Below are 24,815 nucleotides of genomic sequence, written 5' to 3' on the forward strand. Positions count from 1 at the left end.
TAGGGGAATCATATCTTGTAGATTTGATTTGATATGATGTAATCTTGTAAATCCCTAAAATCAACGGATAGGCTAATCTCATCTGTCAATGTAATTTGATCTTGACCGTCGGTTTTTGGGGAGCTCAACTATAAATAAAGAGCCTCCCTCTCATTTTTATCTCATCCATTGTATGTTGAACTCTTAAGAGTAATACAATTCTTTGAGCATTTACTCAAACACTTTGTGTGTATTCTTTCTTTGGCTTTTTGTTGTTCATTTGTAGCTTCCTTTGGCACAATCGTTTCTGCTATACAAATTGATGCCTTAGAGGAATTCTAAAAGAATCATCACTTTTGGGTGTAAAGGCTGACTTAAGCGAGTTTAAAGCAAACGAATTGCCTAAGGGCTCACGGATCGCGAGATAAAAGATCTAGCCCCGTGACACTTACATTTACGACGATGTTAGCCTTTGAATAAGAAGAAAGGTTAAAGGTATCGGTTGCTTGGAAATGGAGGAAAAAATTACATCGATTATAGCAGGAAGCCACTAAGTTTTTCCGTATGAATATGCCATCAAACATCTATATGGTATTATAAGGCATCATTTTCGGGTATTCGAAAGGATTGAGCTCGTGGCCGCGTAACGGTCGTTAACTGGCTCCCCTGTTATACCCTGATCCATTACCACATAACAATCATTGATTAAGACCACTATGTGGACTTCCACCCTTTACCATAGAAAGCTAAATCACCCTATAATCGAATTCCCTAAGATAGGCTTTAGAGGAAATGGTCCCATCTCGACATGATATATGAAATGTGTGTGGCTTAGAGCGATATCGCATCACCGACAACTCAAAAATACCTAAAACATAAATGAAATATTTTTAGTGACCAATTTTTCTATGATCAAGAAATGGTTTATAGCGGAGGAATAGAGAGGAGTGGGGAGAAATTATATGACTACGGGATAATGAAACTTGGTGTGTAAGAACCTTTTCATAGCCGCAAGGAAGGGTTTGTTTACAAAGAAAAACCTTGAAAGCACGCTGTAGGAGTGATGATTATATTCTAAACATGTTTAAAGTGACTGAATTATTCGAAGCATTAGTCTTTTCACGTTAGGGAATAGGAAATTTGTTAGAGAAAGCTTCCCCAGCTCAGTAGGAAAACTCCCCCAGCTAGGCAAGCTTCCTCTAACAAATTTCCTTTCTTATGAGAGTGAAAGTACCTTTTCAGATACTTGTAGAGCACGTTATGCAGTGCATAATCTCTCGGGAGCACAGGCATGATGAAATTATATGAGTTCTGAACACGTTTTGAAAATTTTTTTCACCAAACAATATGCAACAAATGTGTGCATTCATAAACGAAATTCAAAGCACGTATTCTCTTTCTCCGTACATAATTCTCTCATAAAAGGGGCCTAATTTTCATAACATTGACATGCATCAAGTTAATATCAAACAAAACAACCTTGTGTTGTGAGAGTTGTGTGTATTCCTTTGGACAATTTGGACAACTCTCTACTTATTTTCTATATTTGTTCATCCAAGTTGTGACCGACATTGAAATGAGTCGACGAGTGAAATCCATTATATACTACAATGATCAAATCTATAATACAGAGGTCGGGTGGTGTTTGTAGGAGTGAAGCCTATGGAATTTGCGTCAATAGTATCATTCAAAGTATGAGCTAAGGACCAGATTTAAGAGGAAAGTCAGCGGATCGACCCAGGGAAGAAATTGAGCATGCACAACATTTGACGGTAATACTGCAAATTTTGTGCGAGAAACTGTTATTTGCTAAATTTAGTAAATGTGAGTTCTAGCTTCAAGAAGTTGGATTTTTGGGACATGTTATATCAGCGAATGGAATTAGAGTGGATCCAAGTAAAATATCTGCAATTATAGACTCGAAGCCTCCGAGAAATGTCTCAAAGATCAGAAGTTTCCTTGGTTTAGCTGGGTAATATTGGAGATTTGTTAATGGGTTTTCAATGAATACTACACCATTAACAAAGATACTCCAGAAAGACGTTAAGCTTGAATGGTCTGAAAGATGTCACTAAAGTTTTGATCAGTTGGAAGTATTATTGACCGAAGCCCTTATGTTGATTCAGCCAGAGTCTGGCAAAGAATTCGTGATCTATAACAATGTTGCACTTAATGGTTTAGGTCGCATCTTGATATAGGAAGGCAAGCTGGTAGCTTATGCTTCTTGTCAATTGAAACCGCATAAGAGAAATTACCCGATTCATGATTTGCAACTTGCAGCTATTGTGTTTGCTTTAAAGATCTGGTGGCATTATTTGTATGGGAAAAATTGTCACATCTTCATGGATCACAAAAGCTTGAAGTATTTGATGTTACAAAAAGAACTAAATTTACGACAGCGTGGATGGTTGGAACTGCTAAAAAATTACAATTTGGTCATCGATTATCATTCAGGAAAACCTAATGTTATTGTTGACCCTTTAAGTAGAAAAAATTTATTTACTTTGTGAGATTTGAATACTCGATTAATGTTGATTGATCATGATTCCATTTTACCTTAATTAAAAGCTAAACTGACATTTCTACAACAGATTTGTGAAGCTCAGAAAAGTGATTCCGAGTTGATTGCTAAATGAGAAAAAATTGAAAAGACATTTGATTTAGAATTTCATATAAGTTTTGATGGTAGTTTATATTTTTGAAACAGAATTTGTGTTTCGAGAAATTCTGATATTATATAGAAGATTTTACAAGAAGTTCATAGTAGTAATTATTCAATACACCCTGGTAGTAACAAAATGTATAGTGATTTGAAACAAATGTATTGGTGGCCAGGTATGAAACGTGAAATTTCAGAGTTTGTATCTAAATGTTTGATTTGTCAGCAAGTCAAAGCCAAGCATCAAGTACCTTCTAGACTACTACAGCATGTTATGATTCCAAAATGGAAATGGAAATAGGTTATAATGGATTTTGTGTCAAGGTTACCCTTGTCTCCACAGAAGAAAAATACTATTTGGGTTATTATTGATCGTTTAACTAAATCGGCATTTCATTCCAATATGTACGAATTATTCACTTGAAAAGTTGGTAGAATTATACGTTTATGATATTGTTAGACTACATGGTATTTCAGTGTCTATTCTTTTCGATAGAGATCCATAGTTTACTTCTAGGTTTTGGAGTAAATTACATGAAGCTTTGGGTACTCGACTACATTTCAATACAGCATTCCATTCACAGACCGATGGCCAGTTTGAAAAAGTGATACAGATACTCGAGGGCATGCTCCGTTGTTGTATTTTAGAGCTTGAAGGTAGATGGGAGAAATTTCTTCTGCTGGTTGAGTTTGCATATATTAATAATTACCAAGTGAGTATTAAAATGGCGTCGTATGAACCCCTGTATGGTAAAAAATATAGAACTCTGTTATATTGGACTGAATTGAGTAAGAGAAAACTTTTCGGTGTTGACTTGATATGAGAAACTGAAGAAAAAGTTAAAGTTATTTGTGATTATTTGAAAGCTACTTCTAATCATCAGAAATCTTATGCGAATTTGAAAAGAAAAGATATTGAATTTCAAATTGGCGATAGAGTGTTCTTAAAAAGTGTTGCCTTAGAGAAAAGTTCTCCATTTGGCCAAAAATGGAAGTTTAGTCCACGATTCATCGGGCCGTATGAGATCATCGAGAGACCGTTTAGCTTTACCATCTGAATTAGAGAAAATTTACATCGTGTTTCATGTATCGATGTTACGACGGTATCGATCTAACCCTTCACATGTGATTTCTCCTGTTGATGTAGAAATTCAACCATATATGTCATATAGTGAAGAACCAATTAGATTTGTAGCTCGGGAAGTTAAAGAATTAAGGAATAAGCATATAGCTTTGGTTAAAGTTCTCTAGCATCACCATGGGGTCGAGAAAGCTACCTAGGAACCAAAAAAAGCTATGAAAGTGCAATACCCGAACCTATTTTTTGGTAAGATTTTTGGGGACAAAAATTCCTTCATAGGGGAGAGTTGTAATAGCCCAATTTTAGTGGTGTAGGAAACAATGGTTTCGAGACCACGACTCTGACAAGTGAGTTATTATTTTAATATTTATTTAATGTTTATAGGGTTAATTTAAGGTAGTTTTAAATTTTTGTTAAGAAATTTTGAAGTTTAAATGGTTAATTAGGTAAAAAGGACTAAATTGTAAATGATGCCAAAGTTGAATTCTATTAGCTTTGGCTACATATATGGCATTTATGTGCAAGATTTTTGAGTATCCGTTAATATTCCGAATGTTCAAAGGGAATGTCAAAGTTGAGAAAGACTATGGTTATGTTGCGAGTTGGTATAGGTATGTACGTAAATCTCATACGTAATGAGCTCGATATATGACCCTTGGTAAAGTTGTGATTAAGTAAGTTATGACCATAAGATTTTAATAAGCTTTATAACTTACTCCCCTTCCTTTCCTTTGTCTTATAGTGTAACCAAGCTAGCTCAAGGATTAGAGATCATCAGAGATCCACTCACACTATCAACAATTATTTTGGTATCAATGAATTCAACGTTTTGATTTATGGCATGTATAAGGGACTTGGTCATTTTGTTATGTGTCATAATTGATTTGGCCAAATATGTTGGCTTATATTGGTTAAAATTTCATTTTGTATAAGGCCATTTGAAATTGGCTAATATTGGTATAAGTATATGCATATGATGATGCCCTTCATGAATGTGGAAACTTGCATGATTTGAGTTGATAAGTATTTGATGTTTATGTATGATAGATGTAGCATGTGAATGATGTGTGGATGTCTTGGTTGTGGATGTTTTGGTTGTATGAAAATGCCTGGATTGGTGCTATGTTATATTGAGTAGGTGTGTTCAATAAAGGGTGGCAAAATGCCTTGGTAAATAACTTTATTTTTTTCCATGCGAGTCGGCACACAGACGTGTGTCTAGGTCGTGTGTGACACACGGTCTGCCCATGGGCATGTGTTCCGGCCGTGTATCCCCTGCACCTTAATTTTGAGAAATAGAATACTTAGAATTGAGCACATGGGAAGAGACACGGGCATGTGTCTTAGTGTGTGGACGGCACGGCCTCAAACACGGGTGTGTGCCCTGGTCGTGTGAAGTCTGCACCTATTTAATGAAAAAAATCATAAATTTTAAATCGACCACACAGCCTAGCACACGGGCGTGTGACTTGGCCGTGTGTCTTCAATTTGTTCTTGGGTGACAAATAGAGAGTTACACAGGTTCAAGACACAGGCGTGTGTGACCACACGGCCTGCCCATACGGGCGTGTCCATATCCACACGGGCGTGTGACCTCTGTTTAGTGAAAAATTTTCTAAGTTTTGTAAAAATTTCTAAAGTTCTCAGTTTAGTCTCGAACCACTTCCAAAGTATGTTTTGAGCCTCATAGGCTCGTATTAGGGACTTTATGATTGAATGCAAAACGTTTTAATTTGGACGCAAATTGATGACTCGAAATTATATGTAAGTTTGTGTGATAAGTCCGGTAATGCCTCGTACCCTGTTCCAGCATCGAATATGGGTAAGAGATGTTATAGCAAAAATCAAGAAACAATTTTGAAGCATCAAGGAGAATTAATTTTTCAGCCTAAGACAGTCCAAATTATGTGTATTAATTCATGATATAATTAATTTTAATTTATATTAAATTTAATTTGGGTTAAATAAATTATTATTAATTAATTATGAAAAAGGGCCCATTGAGTTTGAATCGAGAAATGCCGAACTGACTGAGTATTGGGTATCCCAAAATCGTCCCACATGCTGACCTAATCAGCTTACTTGGCTGATTAATTAGCTTGCAAAATGGCCCTTAAGAATTTTTCAAATTGCAAACAAACCCCTCCACTATTTGTGCCTTTCTAGATTTGCCCCATACTTAATATAGCAAGTTTGAAAACTTCAAACTTGCCACATGTGTGGCCGGCCATGGGAGGGCTCTTTGGCTGCTTATTTTGGCTATTTTTAGCAGCCCTCTCACCCTATAAAACCCCCCCATTGGCTGCTCATTTCAACACATCTCAACTTTCTCATCTCATCTCTTCTCTTCTCTTTCAACTTTCTCTCTTTATTTTTCAATCCGTTTTCCTTTGTCCTCTTGCCAATTTCACCTTTTGAAAAAGAGTCATTCGTCCATCATTTGGAGCAGCATTCAAGTGTTCATAAAAGCCTTGGTTCGACAAGAACAAGTAAGAAGGAAGAGTGGAGCAACCTAGTCAAGCCACGGAGAAACATCGGATTTGCTTCTTGTTCCTTATCTTTTTTAATTCTGTTGTTGTTACGATGAACATGTCTATGAATATTTATGTTGATATGATTAATTTAATTAATTTAGCTTAAATTTAATTCGTGTTAGTTTGATTGTATTTTGTCTTCTTAATTTATTAAAATTGTGTTTGTGTTGTTATAGGCCTCAGTAAGATGTTTGATTAAGTAAAATCATGACTAAGTTATTCTTGCATTACAATTGTAAGGTAACTATGAATTAATTATTTAAACGGATTGAAATTGTAATTAATTGACACGATACTTAATCAGTACATGTTTAATCATCTAAGGTAGCTAAGGGTTAAATTAGCAACGGTATCGAGCGATACAATTGCCTTGCATAACTTGCAAGATTATTGTGATTAAACTATTTCAAGGTAGAAATACATTGTTACCTCACGTAATCTTTTATGTGCTTAAGTGATTAAATTAATTGTTTGAATTGGCATAGAGATATGTACAAGAGATTATTTTAATTTTATAAGTATGTATGTGCATTAACACATTTGCCTATTAAAGTTTGTTTAATCAGTTGAATTGACATAGAAATATAGTCGAGAGATAAATGGATTTTGGTAGGTGAGTATGTTCATAAGTTAGCAAATTACCGAGTTGCCGTAAACATGAGTTTAATAATTCTAAGTTAAGAAATATAATTAATCTAACACAATTATGTTATCTTGATTAAATCAGCTTTCGACATCGTGCATTAAAACTTTATTTTATTTTATTTATTTACTTTGTTTACTAGTTTTTAATCACTTTTCAAATCAAAATATTTTTTTTTCTTCACCAAAGTGTTTTAAATTGCATTCATAAATAATTCTTTTCACAGTCCCTATAGGTACGATAACTCGGCATTTACTTGTCACTTTATTACTTATTGCGATTGTGTACACTTTCACATTTATGTCGTTCTAGTTCTCGAGTGTGATTGTACACTTGCCACATGGAAGGTGGACAATGTGTGTTTCAGGCCTCCATCTTTCCACCAATGCATTGATTAGTATGGGATCAAGTTTCCAACCTCCTTGCATGTGAGACGCATGCAAGAATCTAGCCTATTCCAGGTACCCCACGAATTTCACGGATTGAAGGCTCCCCTGCATTATGTATAAACGCCTCCAACACATGATCATTCGCCTATTTGTAACATAAAATATTTATAACATAATAATATTTATATTTATAAAAAAATTTAACAAATTAAAAAAAATGAAATTTTAAATTTCATATTATCATTGCTAATTGGGCGGCAAAAATATAGTTGTCGTTGAAGCAAAGAAGAGAGGCTTCCTTTTTTAAGAAATCGATTCGAACGAATACTGTAACAAGCCAATTTTATCCAACCCAACTGAAACAAATAAACCAAACAAATAAATAAAAACCCTAAGGCCCAAATACACCAACCCAAGCCCAAAATCTAAAAAATTTTAGAAACCCTAAAAACTAACAGCTTCAGTGCCACCGCCGCTCTTGCCACATCAACAGGCACGCTCTCTAGAGTTACCCACGCCCTGAGGTTTGCTTCTTCTGTTGTTTCACCAAAATGGTCAGGGGCACATCTCCCCACCATGGTTGACCGAAAAGCCTTTGCCACTGTTGTGAAATACTTGCAAAAAAGAAAGCAGAAGATAGAGCAGAGAAACAGAAAAGAAACAAAAAATAAATATTATAGTTTGGCTATAAAAGCCACAGCCATCACATGTAACAAAAAAAAAGGGAAATTCAATAGAGAAATAAAAAAGAACAAGTTACAAAGGTGGTTTTTTTATCTTTTCGTAAATAACATAAAAAAATAGAAACAAGATTTAAAGAAAACTTACCTCGCCAAAAAAAGGGAAACTGAAATGTTTCTACCCCTTTTGTCGAGGTTCGACTGAGTTTTTCGGGTTAAAAATCCCAGATCAACATCCCATGTGAGAAAATGAGTCAAAGGGGAGCGTTTTGGGTATTTTTCAACCACCGGAGGCGACGGTCGCCATCGCCGATGACCAGTGGTTGTAGCGACCCTTGGGATCAGAAGGGGGATGGATTTTTGAGAGAAAAAAGAAAAAATAAGATTTTTTTTAAAACATAGAGAGGAAATGAATTTTTTTAGTCCTTTTAACTTATATAAAAGGACCATACGACGACGTTTTGGAGTGTAGCTTAAAATGCCCAAAACGGTGTCGTTTTGAAGCGTAACCCAGTGACCCAATTCGGATCAATCTAGGATCCATGTGTTTTCAAATGGGAGGGTCTATTTGCAACTTTGGTCCTTCTGCCTTTTTGCTCCTTTCTAATTTCGTCTGATGCCTTTTATTTATTTTATTTTTTACCTCGCAATTTTAATTTCCTTGTAAGTGGGTCCTTTGACCCACTGTCGGCTTAAGGGAATGACATAAGGTTCGGAAAATAACCCTTTGGGTCCTTGTTTATTTTATTTTATTTTAATTTGACCCTTTATTTTTTTTAAAATTTTACACTTTAAATTTCATTAAATATTCAATTCAGTCCTTAGATTATCAACCTTTTAAGGAATGACATGTACTGGGTTTAGGTTATTTACCCTTTTGATCCCTACCTTTTATTGTTTCTTTATTTTAACCCTTTAATTTTTTCTTAAGGTTCTATCACAATTTCAATTTAGCCCCCTATTCATTTAATTAAGTCCATGTATTTACTCTTTTTTTGCCATCAAATTTCTCAATTATTTCATTTTGGTCTTTTATTTTAATTATTGATATTATTAATATTATTAAGTAATCACTGCTTTTAATTAATATTAGTTTTGTTAAAATTAGCTCAAAGGATCAATATTTTATGAATGTAACTATATTATTATCATACATTTTATATTATTTCACTATTAGTATTATTATAAATATTATTAATCGAATATTTTATTATTTATTTCATTATTTTATTTGTACTCATTATATTATTGTCATTTTATTTTATTATTTATGTTGTTTATTTTTTCATTGTCATAATTTTGCCATCATCGTGTATTGTCAATATTGCTACATATGTTCATCTTTTTTTTTTTGCACAAACGCATAAGAAATAATTTAAAACCGAGGCAATATTCTTTATTTGGGGAATCTGAGAGGTTGTGCTCCCAACTTACGAAGTACGATTTTCTCTTTGAACCTAAGTAATTGAATATCCTATGTAATAGCCTGTTTTCAGTCAAATCAGATTAGTGGTTTTGGGACCACAAATCCAATGTCAAAATATTTATTTTATTATTATTTTAGTGTCTACAGCATGTTAATTGAGTCATATGAACATTTCGTTAAGAAATTTTACCGTTTGCATGCTTAATTTGATAAAAAGGACTAAATCGCATAAAGTGTAAAAGTTGTGTTCTAATAGGTAAAGGTGTCTAATAGCTATAGAATTTTAAATTGGAAGTCCTTATGTGGTAATTAGACCATTAGTGTATTAGTGAACATTTATGAGTTTGGTTTTATGGAAATTATTAAGATTTTTAAAGGTTATAAAGGTAAATTAGTAATTAATGATAAAAATTAACTAAAATCAAAGTACCATCTTCTTCATTTCACCAAATTTCAGCTGAATTTCACCATAGGAGGAGAGCTTAGGTTCGGTCAAGCCATTTTCATGCATGTAAGTGCAATTTTGCTTGATTTTTAATGATTTCTATGTTTTTTGAGTCGTTGTAACTTAATCTAGCTAACCCAGGGACTAATTTGTAAAATTGTTAAAAGTATAGGGTTTGACCATTGATGAATGTGGATGTGTTTTGATGTTTGATGATAGAAAATAAATGGTTGTTGTTAGATAAACAACATTTGTTAAGTTATTTTGGTTGAAATTGCAAATTTAGGATTTATTTGTAAAATATGTAAAATTCATGGTGAAATATGTCGTATAATGAAATATATGGGCTATTATGGATATATATAATTCGGCTAGCATGGGTGTGGGTTAAATTGCATGAATTTGTATTCTTGTGAGCTAGGAACCAAATTGTAAAGAATTTAAAGTTTAAGGGGCAAAAGTGTAATTTTGCCACAATATGATTTTTGGGTTACAATGAATAGAATGATATTTAAATAAGTTAAATTTGATTATATATAGATCAAGAAAAGCAACGTTCGGATTTAGATCCGGGGAAAAACAAAATAGTGGATTGATAGCTCGATTCTTTCCGTATAAATTCGAGGTAAGTTCATAGGTTAATAAACATTAATGTAATTTTTTTAAATGCTTTATTATTACATTATTGATAAATACGACTTCACGGAAATATTCGACAAAGATTTAGCGACATGTGAAATCCTGGTTGAACTTTAGGAATAGATAGGATACAAATGACATGTCATTAGGGGTTATTGTGTTTTGGGTGTTGGTCTGTACGTTCTACTAGTAGGTGAGTTTTTTGACATGCGTTGCGGTTACTCATCAACTTGTGTGAGCAGCACCGTGTAACTATGTTTTGACTTTCAGCTTGTGTGAGTAGACCTAGTGATAGCTCAAGATGAGCATTTATATATGAGATATGAGATTAAGATGGTTTCGACCATGTATTGGCAATTAGGGTGTGAGATTCCCAAGTATCATATATTATTCCAAATGGTTCAACCGGTATGTTGATGGTATGAAAGAATAATTGTTTGATACGTATCATAACATGTGTGTATGTGAATTATATAAGCTTTAAGTCTATGAAACTTGTGAATTACATATCTAACCTTATGAATGAATATGTGATAAGTTTGTGGATCAATATGAGTTATATTATGATATGTTTGATTACTTAAATTATGTTCATATGGTAAGTTGAGTTTATTGTTATACGAACTTACTAAGCTTAATAGTTTACTCTGTTTACTTTTCCGTATTTTATAGTGATTTATAAGCTTACTCGGATTGGGAGTTGTCGGAGATCTCATCACACAATCCAAACGTTGATTTGGTACTTTTGAACTTGTGTACTTGGTTATATGGCATGTATAGGAGTTGTAGTTAATATGGTCTATATGTTTGTAATGTTGATAACCAATTGATTTGGCTTGTAAATGATATATGTTTTTGGTTATGTGTTTAGCCATGTGACTTGGCTTATTTTGGTATACTTGGTTATGTATATATGTGTAAATGGCCTTTGATATTTGGTTTATAATTGCCATGTGAATGCCTTATTGTGAATTGGTATTTGGAGCACAAAATGTTTAATTTGAGAATATGGTATGCTTGTTGATGTAGGCACAAAGTCTAATAGGTGAATTTGATCATTTAGGTGATTTTTGGATATGAATTTGGTATGAATTTGAATGGCTATTTGGGATGCTTAAGAGCATTTTGGTTGTTGGTATTGGTAGTATATGATTTTGGGCTGAAATTGGTTGGTTATAAGTGCCTATTTATGCATTGGTTGTTTGTGCATTGTTGAATCTAGGCTGACAACATTTTGGGTGAGAAATGTGGCTTAAAACATAGCCTATTTTTGTCCACGCGAGCAAAGACATGGGTGTGTGTCTCAGTCGTGTGTGACATACGGCAAGGTGACACAGCTGTGTGTCCCCTGGTACTTATTTAGAAATAAAGTCAGTAGCTTCACACGGATGTGTTGCTTGGTCGTGTGGCATAAGTCAGTATACCCTTCAATTTTCACACGACCTAGCACATAGCCTAGCACATGGTGTGTGAGGCCATTTCGAAAGGTACACAAGCTAGTCACACGGGCATATGGTTGGCTGTGTAACCCAAGTCAGTGAGTTACACGAGGTAAGACACAGGTTGGGACACAGCCATATGATCCTATTTCGAATGTCCACGTGGCCTATGACACAGACGCCACACGGGCAGTATCCCCTGTATTTTGAAAATTTTCTATATTTTTCCAAAATTTCCCTAAGTTATTGGTTTAGTCCCTAGCTACTTCTAATGTTTATTTTAGGCCACGAGGGCTCATATTAGGGACAACATGATTGATTATGAATGACTTTTATTTGGTTATGAAAAATGTATGTGAAATGAAATGTATGTTTGTTTAAGTAAGAAGTTTGATAATGCTTCGTAACCCTATTCCGGCGATGGATACGGGTTAGGGATGTTACATCTTATCTAAAATGGAAACACATAGGATTTAAGTAATAATCAAATGGCGATTATTCTTGTTATCGAGGATTCGAGACATTGTGCCCTAATTTACAGGGTGTGATCTTTTCTTCTCGATTAACTCAAAATAAAACCTTTTTTTCCACAAAATTTAATTTAGTTAACGATATTTTAATCAAATAACATCATGCAAAGAGGGATCGTATTATAAATTCTCTTTGAATTTTTAATTTTTGACATCAAGACATTAAGTAATCAACTAAGTATCAATTTTGGGCGTTATGAGGGTGCTAACCTTTCCTCATACGTAACCGACTCCCAAACCCATTTCTTAGATTTTTTAGACCGAAAATTATCGTTTTAATAAATCTAATATTTTATGACCAAGTTTTAAAGTGATCCAATCACACCTAAATAAAAAGATTTGGTGGCGACTTCATTTTCATTTTAAAATAAAAAGTCGATATCCAAAAAAAGGTTTCAAAAAATAAAATACGATATTATTTAAAAATAATATTTTTAAATGAAAATATAAATTAATATTGAATTAAAAGCTTGAAAGAGTTTCAGAGAAGGATGTAAATAAAAAAAATAAAATTTAGGAGTATTTATAGGTTAAAAAAATTACCATTGAAATTTTAAATTTTTTTATCATTTAGTATGGCAATAGTAAAAAAGTCGTTATATTTTAACGTTAAGAAAAAACGCGTCCAATTACACAAACTTTCTTGCTATCTTAGCCTAACACGCTTTCACTTTCTCTTCCCAATTGTTTTACCAAGTTATAACCCATATAATCTAATAAATATATTTTTATATTCTCTCTCTTTCTTTTCATAGCTGTGATGTTGCCAATGAAAAAAGAGAAAAGCTGTGATGTTGCCCAATTGCAATACGACTTTTCTTTTTATTATATTTCTTCAATTTTTGGTGATTCTCTTGTCTCTTCCCCACACCTTCCCCCTTCTCTCTCTCTCCAATAAATCACACGGGTCCTCTCCTTTACCATCCTCCTTTCTTCTCTCGCCTATTTTCTCGACTCCGTTTCTTTTTTCTTTTTTTCTTTCATTTTCATATTTTTTTTCTATGGTGCTCGGTTTATATTTACCTCCTACTCCAAGAGTTTCTCAAATTACCTGTACAGTTTAAAGTTAAGGTATTACTCTCCTCTCTTTCTTTCTTTCTATCTTTCATGCTTGCTTTCTTTCTATCAGCTCTTCTCTTCGCCTCAGATTTTGTTTTCTTTAGAAGCGACGGCTCTTTTTTTTTTTTTTAATTTCACCATTTTTCAGCTCTTCAAACAACGCCTTTGTTAAGATTTCCTTTATTTCTTCCTCGATCTGAACCATAGAAGTAGCTAAATCTAATTTTAGAAAATTAGAGCTTATTTTTTTTTCTTTTTTACATAACTGGTCTAAGCTTGGTAGATCTGTAAGGAAATCAAATACGCACTTTTTTTAAAAAAAAATCGCCTTTTATTTAAACCAGATCTATTTAATTTTTCTTTGAGTAGATCTGTTGCTTTAGAACTTTTCTAAAATAGTTGTGGAATTTCAATACAGTAATTTTTGTTTTATATTTCAAGACTGTTTAATTAAGCATCTCTTTATGTTAAATAGGGGAATTAATTGTTAATATTAGGAAAGAAAAAGAAAAGCGCCAGAGGAACAAAGATGCAGTGTGGGATCCAACAAAGCGAAATTGGAAGCTGCTCTGACGAGATGCGGAGCTCCGTTTCGGTTACGGTTACGGATCGGAAAGATACCATGGTCTGCCCGAAACCACGTCGTTTGGGTCTTTTAAACACCCCCTTCAACGACCACCCTGTTAGATCCCTGAGATGGCAACTCAGGTAATTTTCTATTCTTTCAATGCCCTTCAATTATCTCTCCCTTATATTTGTTTTTTAATAAATAGATCTAAGAAATAGTAGTTTGTTCTACGTTTTTCAGCCATCAAGTGGAGCTTTGTGATTCAAAAGAGGAGAGTGATGCTTTGGATTTTATTCTTACAAAGGTATACTTCGTTCTCATAATTTATTTATTTTTTTAAAAAGAATTAAAACATATTTACAAGTTGCTATTTCTAAATGGTTTTGTTTTAAGGCACAATAAATTATTCTATAAATTATAAAATAAGAAAACCTATTTTTGGTCCCATAAACAATGCGACATTTCCGTGCGGTTCATTTAAAAATTTAACCCTTGTTTCGTGTACGAGAAAAACTATTGTGGATTTGAGTATATAGAAAAGTAGAATTTGGGTTCATTAAGTTCCTTGTTTTAGTATGTTGTTTCATATTTAAAAAAAGGATTATTATTTTATTCATGGTGGAATTTTAAATTTTGTGAAATTAAAAACTTAAAATTTAAAACATGTGTCTCGTTTTTTAAGTTAAAAAAGTATATGATATGATTATTTGTTTTGAAACTGAACAGGGTGGATGTGGAGTGGAACAAAGTTGTACACAAGTAGCGTTGTCGCCCCCATTTTTTTGTGGGTCGCCGCCGAGCAGAGTATCTAACCCGTTAATACAGGATGCTCGATTTGGGGAGCAGAAGAATATGAGCCCATTGTCACCGGTGCCACCTTCATCGGGCTTGTACTCATCTTCTCCCTCGTCGTCATCGAGGAAAGGAAGCTATGTTAGGGCGAATTTTGGTAGCAAACCAGCGGTGAGAGTGGAGGGGTTTGATTGCCTCGACAGGGATCGTCAGAATTGTAGCATCTCTGCACTGGCGTAGACCCCATTGCAATCCTGAAAACAGTAAATAGATAAAGCCAAAAAAAGGTGCTTAAATATATATCACGTTTAAAACAGAGTAGCAAAAAATGACAGGAACCCTTTGTCATTGTGTAAATATGTTTGGTAGGGTTCCTGATCTCTATGTAAATGATGGTGTCTTGTAAGTAAAGGAGTTTTCTTGGTCAACAAAAATAAGGCTTAGGTGTAGCGTAAAACGCTACGAGCTGCAGATGATGGGAATTAATCTTCGTGGGAAATCATCTTTTCCTACTAGTTTTGGTTTTTATGGGTCGTTGAAGTTTTGATGAGCGGCTTATGGAGAGAAATATGTACAAATTCAAGTTGGTAATTGAGCTAAATTTCAGTAGACACCAAAATGTGTATAAATCATTTTGGGTTCTGTTTTGTTTGTTTTGAGTTTCATTATCTTCCTTTCGGTTTAATTGGGATCCATGAAAACAACATGCATCATACATGTGGTGATGTCTGCTTAGGGGTGATGCCAGTATGGGTGCAAGGTGGGTGCTTGAGAGTGCTGCTGTCCAATTGCTTCTTGTCAGTTCTTTCTAAAAAGTGGCACCAAGCTTGCAAATTACAGTTTTATCCTATCTCGACGTGATTAACGATGATTGTATTTTATTTGTTTAAACTATTATATATATAAGTTTTTGTTATAATAAATTTTGTATTTTATTTTCTACTCAACAAGTGTCGGGGAGAAAAATGTGAAAGATGGTTGATTCGAAATCAGAAGATATTTCCACCGTCCTTTAATCTGCTCTTCCTTCTGCTTTCGGCAAGCAAACATCATAGCAAGGACCGGGAATGGCTGGGGCTTTAGCTTCCTTTTTTTTTTTTTTTTTTTTCCTCTCTTACATGCTGCACATGCACCTGAACATCAATATATATATATTCCGTATACAAGGTAAATTTCATCTGAACTTAACAATTTTGTTTGATTTGTCTTAGATCAAATTTGATATAACTCTTGTAAATAATTCGATTTCATCTTACTCAACATGACAAATTTTAAATGATTTATAATCTAATAATTCAAAAGTTTAACAATAAATTATTAAAATTAAATCAATTTATCTTTAAACTGCAACAACTTGAATGCATAATTATTCGACTTGATTTGATTGAATATTGCATGAAATCCATCAATACCCGGAGCCTTGAGAGGCGCCATGTTGAAAAGGGCACTTTGAAGTTCCTCCAAGCTGACAGTAGTCATGAGACCCAAATTGTCCTCTTCGTCAAACTACGGAAAGAGGCCACACAACCGAAAAGTCTCTAGGGAAGGATTCTCCATCACATATAGTTGTGAAAATAAGTCAACAACAATTCTTTTTAGAGATTCATCTTCATAAAATCAGTTACCATCCTCCAAACAAAGTCCATCAATTTGGTTTATACGTCTTCTGGCCATCGTATGACTATAAAGTACCTTGTATTATGGTATCTATTTGTAAGCCATTCACTTCGCGACTTTTGCTTCCAAAGGACCTTTTATTGATCAAGAATCACTTCCAACTACTTCCGAAGAAACAATTCCTGTTTGCGTAAATACTAAGAATCCCATCGATCAAGTTTCCATTGAAAACGTTTTAATTTTTCCATTGTTTCCTTTTCTTCGATGAAAGATATTTCGAAAAACATCCCCGTTCCACTGCTTTAGTGAGTCACTGAACTCATTAATTTGCTAATAAGATCACCTTCCTTCAACCACTAAGTAAGAATAAATCCTTGACATCCCATATGAGACATTTGTTGGATTAAAATACTCAATTATGGGCACACATGTATAATGTATAATTCTATTATAAAGTGTGATACAAAATTAAGTGACCAATTATATTATAAGTTTCATAAGTATTAAAGTTTCATGGAAATAATATGTAGATACCATAAGTTGTATTTATAATTTGATGATGGGTCAAATTATAAATACTCAAAGCTGATTTAATAATAAGTTATTTTAAAAGGAGGTAGTGATTCCCAAGAAATAGATATATATCTTGTATTTCTTTTTCTATCCCCATCAGAGAGAATTATATAAAGAGAAAAACTATTTTCTTGGAGGTTCAAAACCTTCTGGGTAATCTCCAACAATGGATTCAGGTATGCTTCCGCATTCAATTTTGTTATTGATTTATTTTTTATGATCTAACATGACAGATCTTAGTTTGTTAAGTTTTATATCAAAGTTCTACGGTTCTAAAAAGATCCAACTAGCAAGAAAGTGAAACGAACTGTCACCTTTTTTTTTCTTGATTGCATCAAAGAAGATCATCAATGGTCGATGATCAGATTTAAGCCAGTAAAGATGACGCACTGAACTTAACAGTGTAAGGGAATCCCATGCCTCATTACACACAATGTTGGGAATTGACCCGTATAAACAATGAAATAGTAAAAAGTGGAGAGGAACAAACACAAATATTTTACGTGAAAAACCCTCAAAGAGGGAAAAATCACGGGCAAAGTAGGTATCGACCTTTCATTAAAAGAGTAAACAAACGATAGTACAAAATGGAGAAAATAAACTAAATGTACTAAATGTATAAACCCAAACCCCGAATACTAAGCTCAAAATCTCAAAGAGCAAACTAATAAACAAAAACCTAAACCTCATAGGGCACTCACAATAAGAATATAAAATACTCTCTATAATTACCATGAAACTCTCACCAAAACTCATTGGCGACTACATCTTGTCGCCCTAAAGAAAAGCCCTAGCTAATTAACATATAAAGATATGGATACAATGACCCCTTTAAATAAGCTTATATAGAGTTCTAATTATACTAAAATATCCTTAGAATAATTAGAGTCCATCTTGGAGAAGCAGTCCTACTTGAAGTCTAAAACGTGGTTGCCAAATAAGAGAACAAGTCGTGACATGGCATATCGCCTCGTTGTAATGTCATCTCTGCTTTTCCGTTTCAATGTTGTCGCATCATCCCGACGTCCTGATGCTCTTTGTCATGACGTTAAGCTTATTTTGGGCCTTCTTCGGTTGCTCATCAAAACATATTTCTAAGCGCCTACAAAATGTCTAATAAAAGCGAGGCACACCCTAAAAATCTCTACCTTGGCTCATATTTATCACGCCTCTTTTTCCATGCCCTGTCATAGGTCAAACTCGAATTTCACAAAATACCAAACAAGCTCAAACAGTGCTCGAACTTGTGAAGTGAAAGACTCTTAGTCTTCAAATCAATGTGATATAATGCAACAAGGGTCAGTAATACCCAAACAGGAGAAAAAACATCAACTCTCTCCACCTGATTATAACCCTTTATGACCAACCTTGCCTCAAACACTCTGCGAACTGTTCGAGTCCTAAATGCCAAAAAGGGATGAGATTCTTCTCTAAAATAGGCAAATGTTTGATATTTGACACGACTCTACCTTTAACTGGATTATGTGGAGAGCAACGAATCATCACCCTTATCCTCGGCCACATCAACTACCTCCATGATTATCCAAAACTTCTAGAAACTAAAATTTTTGGTCTGTCAAACTTTTCCATATCTAAAATGTTGTTGAGTCACTAAATGAGTTGATCTACAGAAGCTGAATCATAGCTCTGGTACTAGTTATTTAGGAATCGACTCAAATAAGATAATAAAAATGAAGAAGAATGAACACAAATATTTTATGTGGAAAGCCCTCAAATAGGGAAAAACCACGGGCAAAGGAGGCTCTAACTTTTCACTAACTGAGTAAACAAACGAGAGTACAATATGGACAAAATTAACCTAAATATACTAAACGTATATTACCTAAAACTCTGAATACAAAGTTCAAAATCTCAAAGAGTAAATTGGTAAACAAAACCCTAAATCTCATAGAGTACTCACAAAAGGGGTATAAAATTCTCTCCATAATTACCATGAAACTCTTATCAAAACTCATATGCGACTACATATTGTCGCCCTCAAGAAAAAGCTCTTACTGGTTGGTTTCACAAAACAGGGATACAATGGCCTCTTTTAATAGTCTTAGATTAGAATTCTAATCATATTAAAATATCTCTGGAATAATCAGAGTTTAACTGGGAGAAAAAGTCTTGCTTGAAATGTAACAACCTGTTTTTCAGTGGTGTCGAAAATAGTAGTTTCGGGACCATAATTTTGACGTGTGAGTTTGTAAATATTAATTATTTAATATTTACGAGGTCATTAGTATTGTATTAAAATTTGGTTTATAAATTTTGACGTTTAGATAGTTAACTAAAGAAAAAGGGACTAAATCATAAAAAAGTGCAAAAGTTAATTTCCATTAGTGTTTAAGTACTCATTTGTAGTAATTAGTAAAAATATAATGAATTAATATGACAAATTAGCCAAAATTGAGGATAATGGATGATGAAATGATTGTTTCTTAATGTTATAATATAAAGTGATAAATTTAATTAATAAATATAATGATAAAAGAAATAAATGAATTTAAAATAATTAAACAAAGGTTGGTGCGGGCATCATCTTCATTTTATTAGTTCTCCATCGAAATTGAAGTGAGAAGCTCCATGAAAGGAGCTTGAAATTTTGGTTATATTAAGCTTATGCATGTAAGGGTTTTCCTAACTTATTTTTCATGGAATTGACATTTTTGTGATTGTCATTTTGATATCTAGTTGGAATAAGGGTTATTTTGTGAAATTATTAAAGTATAGAAATTATGCCATTGAAATTTTTGAAGTTTTATAGTTATAATTGGTTTAGGTAGTAACTTAGTAATGATTTGTATTGAGTTTGTAAAGTGATTTTTCTTAATTTCAGGTTTAGTGATTAAATTGGAAATAAATTAAAATGGACATGTTTTTCTTGATAAATTTTGAAATTTAGGGTTGTTTTAGAATGGTTAAAAAAATTAAGTTCAATGGGTTTAAAGTTTAATTGGGAGAAATAGGCTTGTTTTGATCTTAAGGACAAAATTGATTAAAGTATAAATGGTTGGGGCAAATGTACAAAATTTTTAAATATAATGAAATATGTATTGATTTGTATAGTATATGAAATTGATTTTAATAACTGAAATAAATTATATTATAGATCAAGATCAAGTAGAAAATCGAGGAAAAGGGAAAGTTGCTGAATAGTCCCTAAACTGTTGCAAACTCTACAGTTTAGCCCTGGTAAGTTCGTTCGGTTTAATTTACTGTATTTTAAATTGCATATTGAATGAAAAATTTATTTGTCGAATGTTCAATTTACTATATATTAGATGTTATATTAATGAGAATTGAAGTAGTGAATTGTTTATATACTGATTAGCGATGATAAATCCTGAGCCGGATGAATGTAGGATAGAGCACGATTGGCATGCCAAGAGGTTATAGTGCGTATGGTACGAAGATTGATTTTAGATGAGACAATGATACCTATACTGTGATTTTACAGTTAATATACTGTGATTAAAGTATAAACAAGAATGGCGTGTTACTGGGGGCGAATGTAAAGCCTTCGAGTTTTGCATTTAGTGCCCAGACGTGTTTTCAAAGGGATGTTAGCCTACGGGCTAAGCACTTGATGCCAAGGCATGTTATCAGTTGGATTGGCTCATTTGAACGTTTAGTATGTTTCTGATGGATAACTGTGTACTCATATCCATGTATCATTCATTAGGCAATGTTTCTTGTGTTAAATGTCTTGCTATTGAATTGTTGAAAGATTATTCATGAATCTCCTGATAGCATTGTGGCTTGATAATGAATGATCTCGTACTTATTTATGTATAAACTCTCCTGTTGTGTATTGTGGTTGACAGGAAACTCTGACTTTTAATCTTGTTATTAAAATTGTTATGTTTAATTCGGTAAGTTTTATTGTGTTAATCGTTGAACTTACTAAGCTCTAGTGAAGCTTACTCGTGTTCTTTTCTGTACCTTGTAGATAACGTTTTGTGGAGTTGGGGGATCGAATCAACTTGAAGATCACACTATCCAGATTCATTTTAGGAGATTTTAATACGCTTATTTTGGGTTATATTGGCATGTAATTGGTGTGTTTGTATATGTTTGGATACTTACAACAAATGTTATGTTTTAAGCTTGGTATAAGCTTACTTGTGTATGTGTCTTTAATCTTGGTGTGAATATGTTCATCTAAATTTGTTTTGGTCATTTGATATAATCCTTATTTAAGTGTTTGAATCATGGTATGGATGAATATGAATGAATATGAAGAAATGATAAGTTTGGCATGAGTTTTATATATGAACTTATGAATTTGAATGCAAATTAGTGGATGTGTCATGTACATTGAGGTTGATAACTGAATTGTGGTGTCAATGAGGACACATTAGTTAGGCATTTAGGTTGAATATTTTGGCATGTTTTAAGCTTGTGTAAATGTGTTTTTAAGTATGAAAATAGTTGATTTCAATTTGGCTTGTTACCTAAGTTTTGGATGAAAGTTTGCCTTGTTTTGGAAGCTTTTTAAGGTGCACACTACCATGTGACACACACAACCCCGAGTCTTATTAATTTTTAAGTACATGATTTTTCACACAGTCACAATTAGTTACACGGTCTGGCCATACGAGCGAGTGGGGAAGCCACATGGCTATGTATAATGTAACAGTCCAATTTTCAGTGTTGTTAATGAATGAAAAATTTTATATTATAGATCAAAAGCCTTAAGATAAACGTGAAAAAGAGAAATTAACAGATTAGTCCCTGAATTTCTACAACTTCTACAAACTACCCTAGGTAAGTTCATATGGTTGAAATTTCATGATTATTTGTTAATTAGGAATGATATAATGTATTATCTCATATGTTTGTTATTGAATTATAATTATTATAAAGATATGAAAATTGGATCGAAATTTCAAATTAAGTGAAACGCAGGATTGAGTACGATCGTTGCGTGACAAAAGACGAATTGACGGATAAGACCATGGTTGGCCCATAGAAATGTTTAAATGTAAGGCCATAGCTGGGATATGGCATTTTAGTGAAAAGACCATAACTAAGTTATGGCATCGTGAATGTAAGACCATGGTTGGACCATGGCAGTAAATATACGTGTAAAACCATAGCTGAGTTATGGCATCCTAATGACAAAACCATAACTAGGTTATGGCACAACAAGTGTAAGACCATGGCAGGGCCATGACAATATATGTGTAAGACCATAGTTAGACTATGTCATTAATAAAATGATGTACTCAAATCTTTAAGACATTTGATGGTCGTTTTATGGAACACTAAACTAGACTACGATCACGACTACGGCAAGCGCACCTGTTGAATGGTAGTATAGTTATGGTGAGTCCAGAATATTGTATCCACAAGGACTAAAAGTACTAGTATTAACTTTCTTTCTATTATTTAACCTAAATATAAGGGATTTGTTTTGTTCTAATATTAACTAACTAATTAACTACTGAATGTGACAGAGAGTGAAGAAAATAATTGAATAAACCAATAATAAAGACAATACCCAAGGAACAATCCACCTACACTTCACTTATTATTCTGAATCTGAACCAAACGATTTAGTCACTTGTCTTGATCCATAGAAATCCCTAAAATATGTTAATATCTTTTTCGAGACTAAAAACAACTGACTCTAGGTTGATTAATTGAAATTTCTTTCTAATTAAAACCCCTATTGTCGCATTAACTCGATCTATGGATTCCCTTATTAGATTTGACTCTAATTCGGAAGATTTATGTCGCCATGTTTCTAGAGTTTCATGTAACTTTTGCTCCACTGAATAACCACATCAAACTTGGAATAATATCATGAAAATATTAAGGCAAGAATTAATAACTCATAATTAAGAACAAGAACAAGTATTTATCATTAAATTCAGAACTTTAAATAATAAGATTTGTCTTAGGTTTCATCCTCCCTAGGTATTTAGGGAGTTTAGTTCATAATGTAGTAGGAAAACATCTCAAAAATAGAAAAATAACAAAACATAAAGAAACCCAAAAACTTCAAGAGAAAAATTGGAGGGAGATCTTCAGTCTTGAAGGAGATCCTGCTTCCGAGCTGAATCCATTGGCGTTCTTTGAGTAATTCCTGTGTTCTTCTCTATGTGTCCCTTTAGGTCTTCTTCTAGTATGTATTTATAGACTTTTGAATGCTCAGAAACCCTAAAAATTGGCTTTTTCTGCATGTTTGGGAAACAGGGAGCGATATCAACACGGGCTGGCACATGGGCATGTGGCCTGCCTGTGTGGATCCTGAAAACTCCAAATTTGGCCCCCTTTTTTTGCTCTTTTTTCTCCCAAATGCTCTCCTAAGTATAGAAACATGAATTTAAGGGATTAGGAGCATCAAATTCACTAATTTTCATCATTAATCATCCATAAATGCATTAAGAATGGGATTAAAATATGTTACATTTATGGTTTATCAACGTTCTCTAATTTGAAAAAGATTGGTAATTGTAATATGGTACTAATGTGATAGAATTTAAGTAGTTATTGATATTGAGTTCAATTAAGTGAATTCATCATTTGAAGTTGTGAATGGCAGGAATCGTTAATGAAATGCTTGATTAATGATATATATATGTTATAGTTTGTTCGATAAGATTTTTATTTTAAGCCTATGAACTTACTAAGATTCATTAAGCTTACTTGTGTCATTGAATGTTTTTTTATAGATTTTCAACAAGTTCGGAGGATCGGGTCAACACATTAGACTACACTATCCAGATTACTCCGATAGATTTTGTTAAATATCTTATGGTTTATATGGCATGTATTGGGTTGGTTTAGAAAAGAGTTAAACTTGAAACATGGTTGTGAATGATACATATGTATATGTTTGTATGCATATATTTAGTAAAAGTTTTTAGTACTCAATGAATGGAGTTATTAAGGTAAGTTTGGAAATTCATAAATGTATGTGATAATATTTCACACATAATTATTGCAATTGGCTTGGATAATATGTATTGAATTGGTTGTTATATTGTGTAAATGTTGTTGTAGGTTAATGGCAAAGTTGGTTGAGAAATAAATCTAGGAAATTACTTTATTTTGTCTACACGGGTAGACACACGGGCGTGTGTTTTGACCGTGTGTGACACATGGCTTGGAACATGGGCATGTGGTTTGACCGTATGTCCCCTACATCTTAAAATTGAGAAACAGAATGCTTAGAAATAAGCATAGGGCAGAGACACGGGCGTGTGTCTCGTCCGTGTGTGACACATGGCCTAGTACACAGGCGTGTGACTGGCCGTGTGACCCAAGTCAGAGAGTTACACGAGTAAGGACATAGGCTGAGACACGACCGTGTGCCTCACATCTAATGCCCACACGGCCTGAGACATGGGCATGTCACTTGGCCGTGTGAGCCATACGACCTACTCACAAGGGCGTGTGACCCGTGATATAAGAAAATTTTGAAATTTTGCGAAATATTCTTTGAGATCCTGATTTAGTCCCGACTTGTTTCTAATGCTTAAATTGGGCCTCAAGGGTCCATTCAAGGAACGATATGATTAGTTTCGAACATGAATAGTAATTAACTTGAATTATCTGTAATTGTTCTGGAAAATTTGGTAATGCTCCGTAACCTTATTCTGGCGACGGATACAAGTTAGGGGTGTTACATTTATTGGTATCAGAGTTTCTATTTAACTGATTCTCGGAACGAATGTAATATGGAAAGTGTTTAGAAATACATGCCATATAAATCTGTGATAGTGTGATGTGTATGATTCGATTTAAT

The 24,815-nt window shown here is 33.5% G+C and overlaps 1 protein-coding gene across 2 annotated transcripts; it reads left to right on the plus strand.

Annotated features, from left to right (window-relative positions):
* The first annotated feature begins 13,182 nt into the window (after positions 1-13,182).
* On the plus strand, positions 13,183-15,482 carry LOC108474484 (uncharacterized). 2 transcript variants are annotated; one of them, XM_017776423.2, is made up of 4 exons: positions 13,183-13,515; positions 14,001-14,211; positions 14,312-14,375; positions 14,798-15,482. In XM_017776423.2, exons 2-4 carry the CDS (start codon positions 14,033-14,035, stop codon positions 15,101-15,103), a joined length of 549 nt encoding a protein of 182 aa, XP_017631912.1. In that variant the 5' UTR covers positions 13,183-13,515; positions 14,001-14,032; the 3' UTR covers positions 15,104-15,482. The 2 variants fall into 2 exon arrangements, with proteins under 2 accessions (XP_017631912.1, XP_017631911.1); XM_017776422.2 differs by having other exon boundaries at positions 13,186-13,515; positions 13,979-14,211.
* The last annotated feature ends 9,333 nt before the right edge of the window (positions 15,483-24,815 follow it).

The sequence above is a fragment of the Gossypium arboreum genome, chromosome 3, assembly GCF_025698485.1.
Source record: "Gossypium arboreum isolate Shixiya-1 chromosome 3, ASM2569848v2, whole genome shotgun sequence".
Lineage (NCBI taxonomy): Eukaryota > Viridiplantae > Streptophyta > Magnoliopsida > Malvales > Malvaceae > Gossypium > Gossypium arboreum.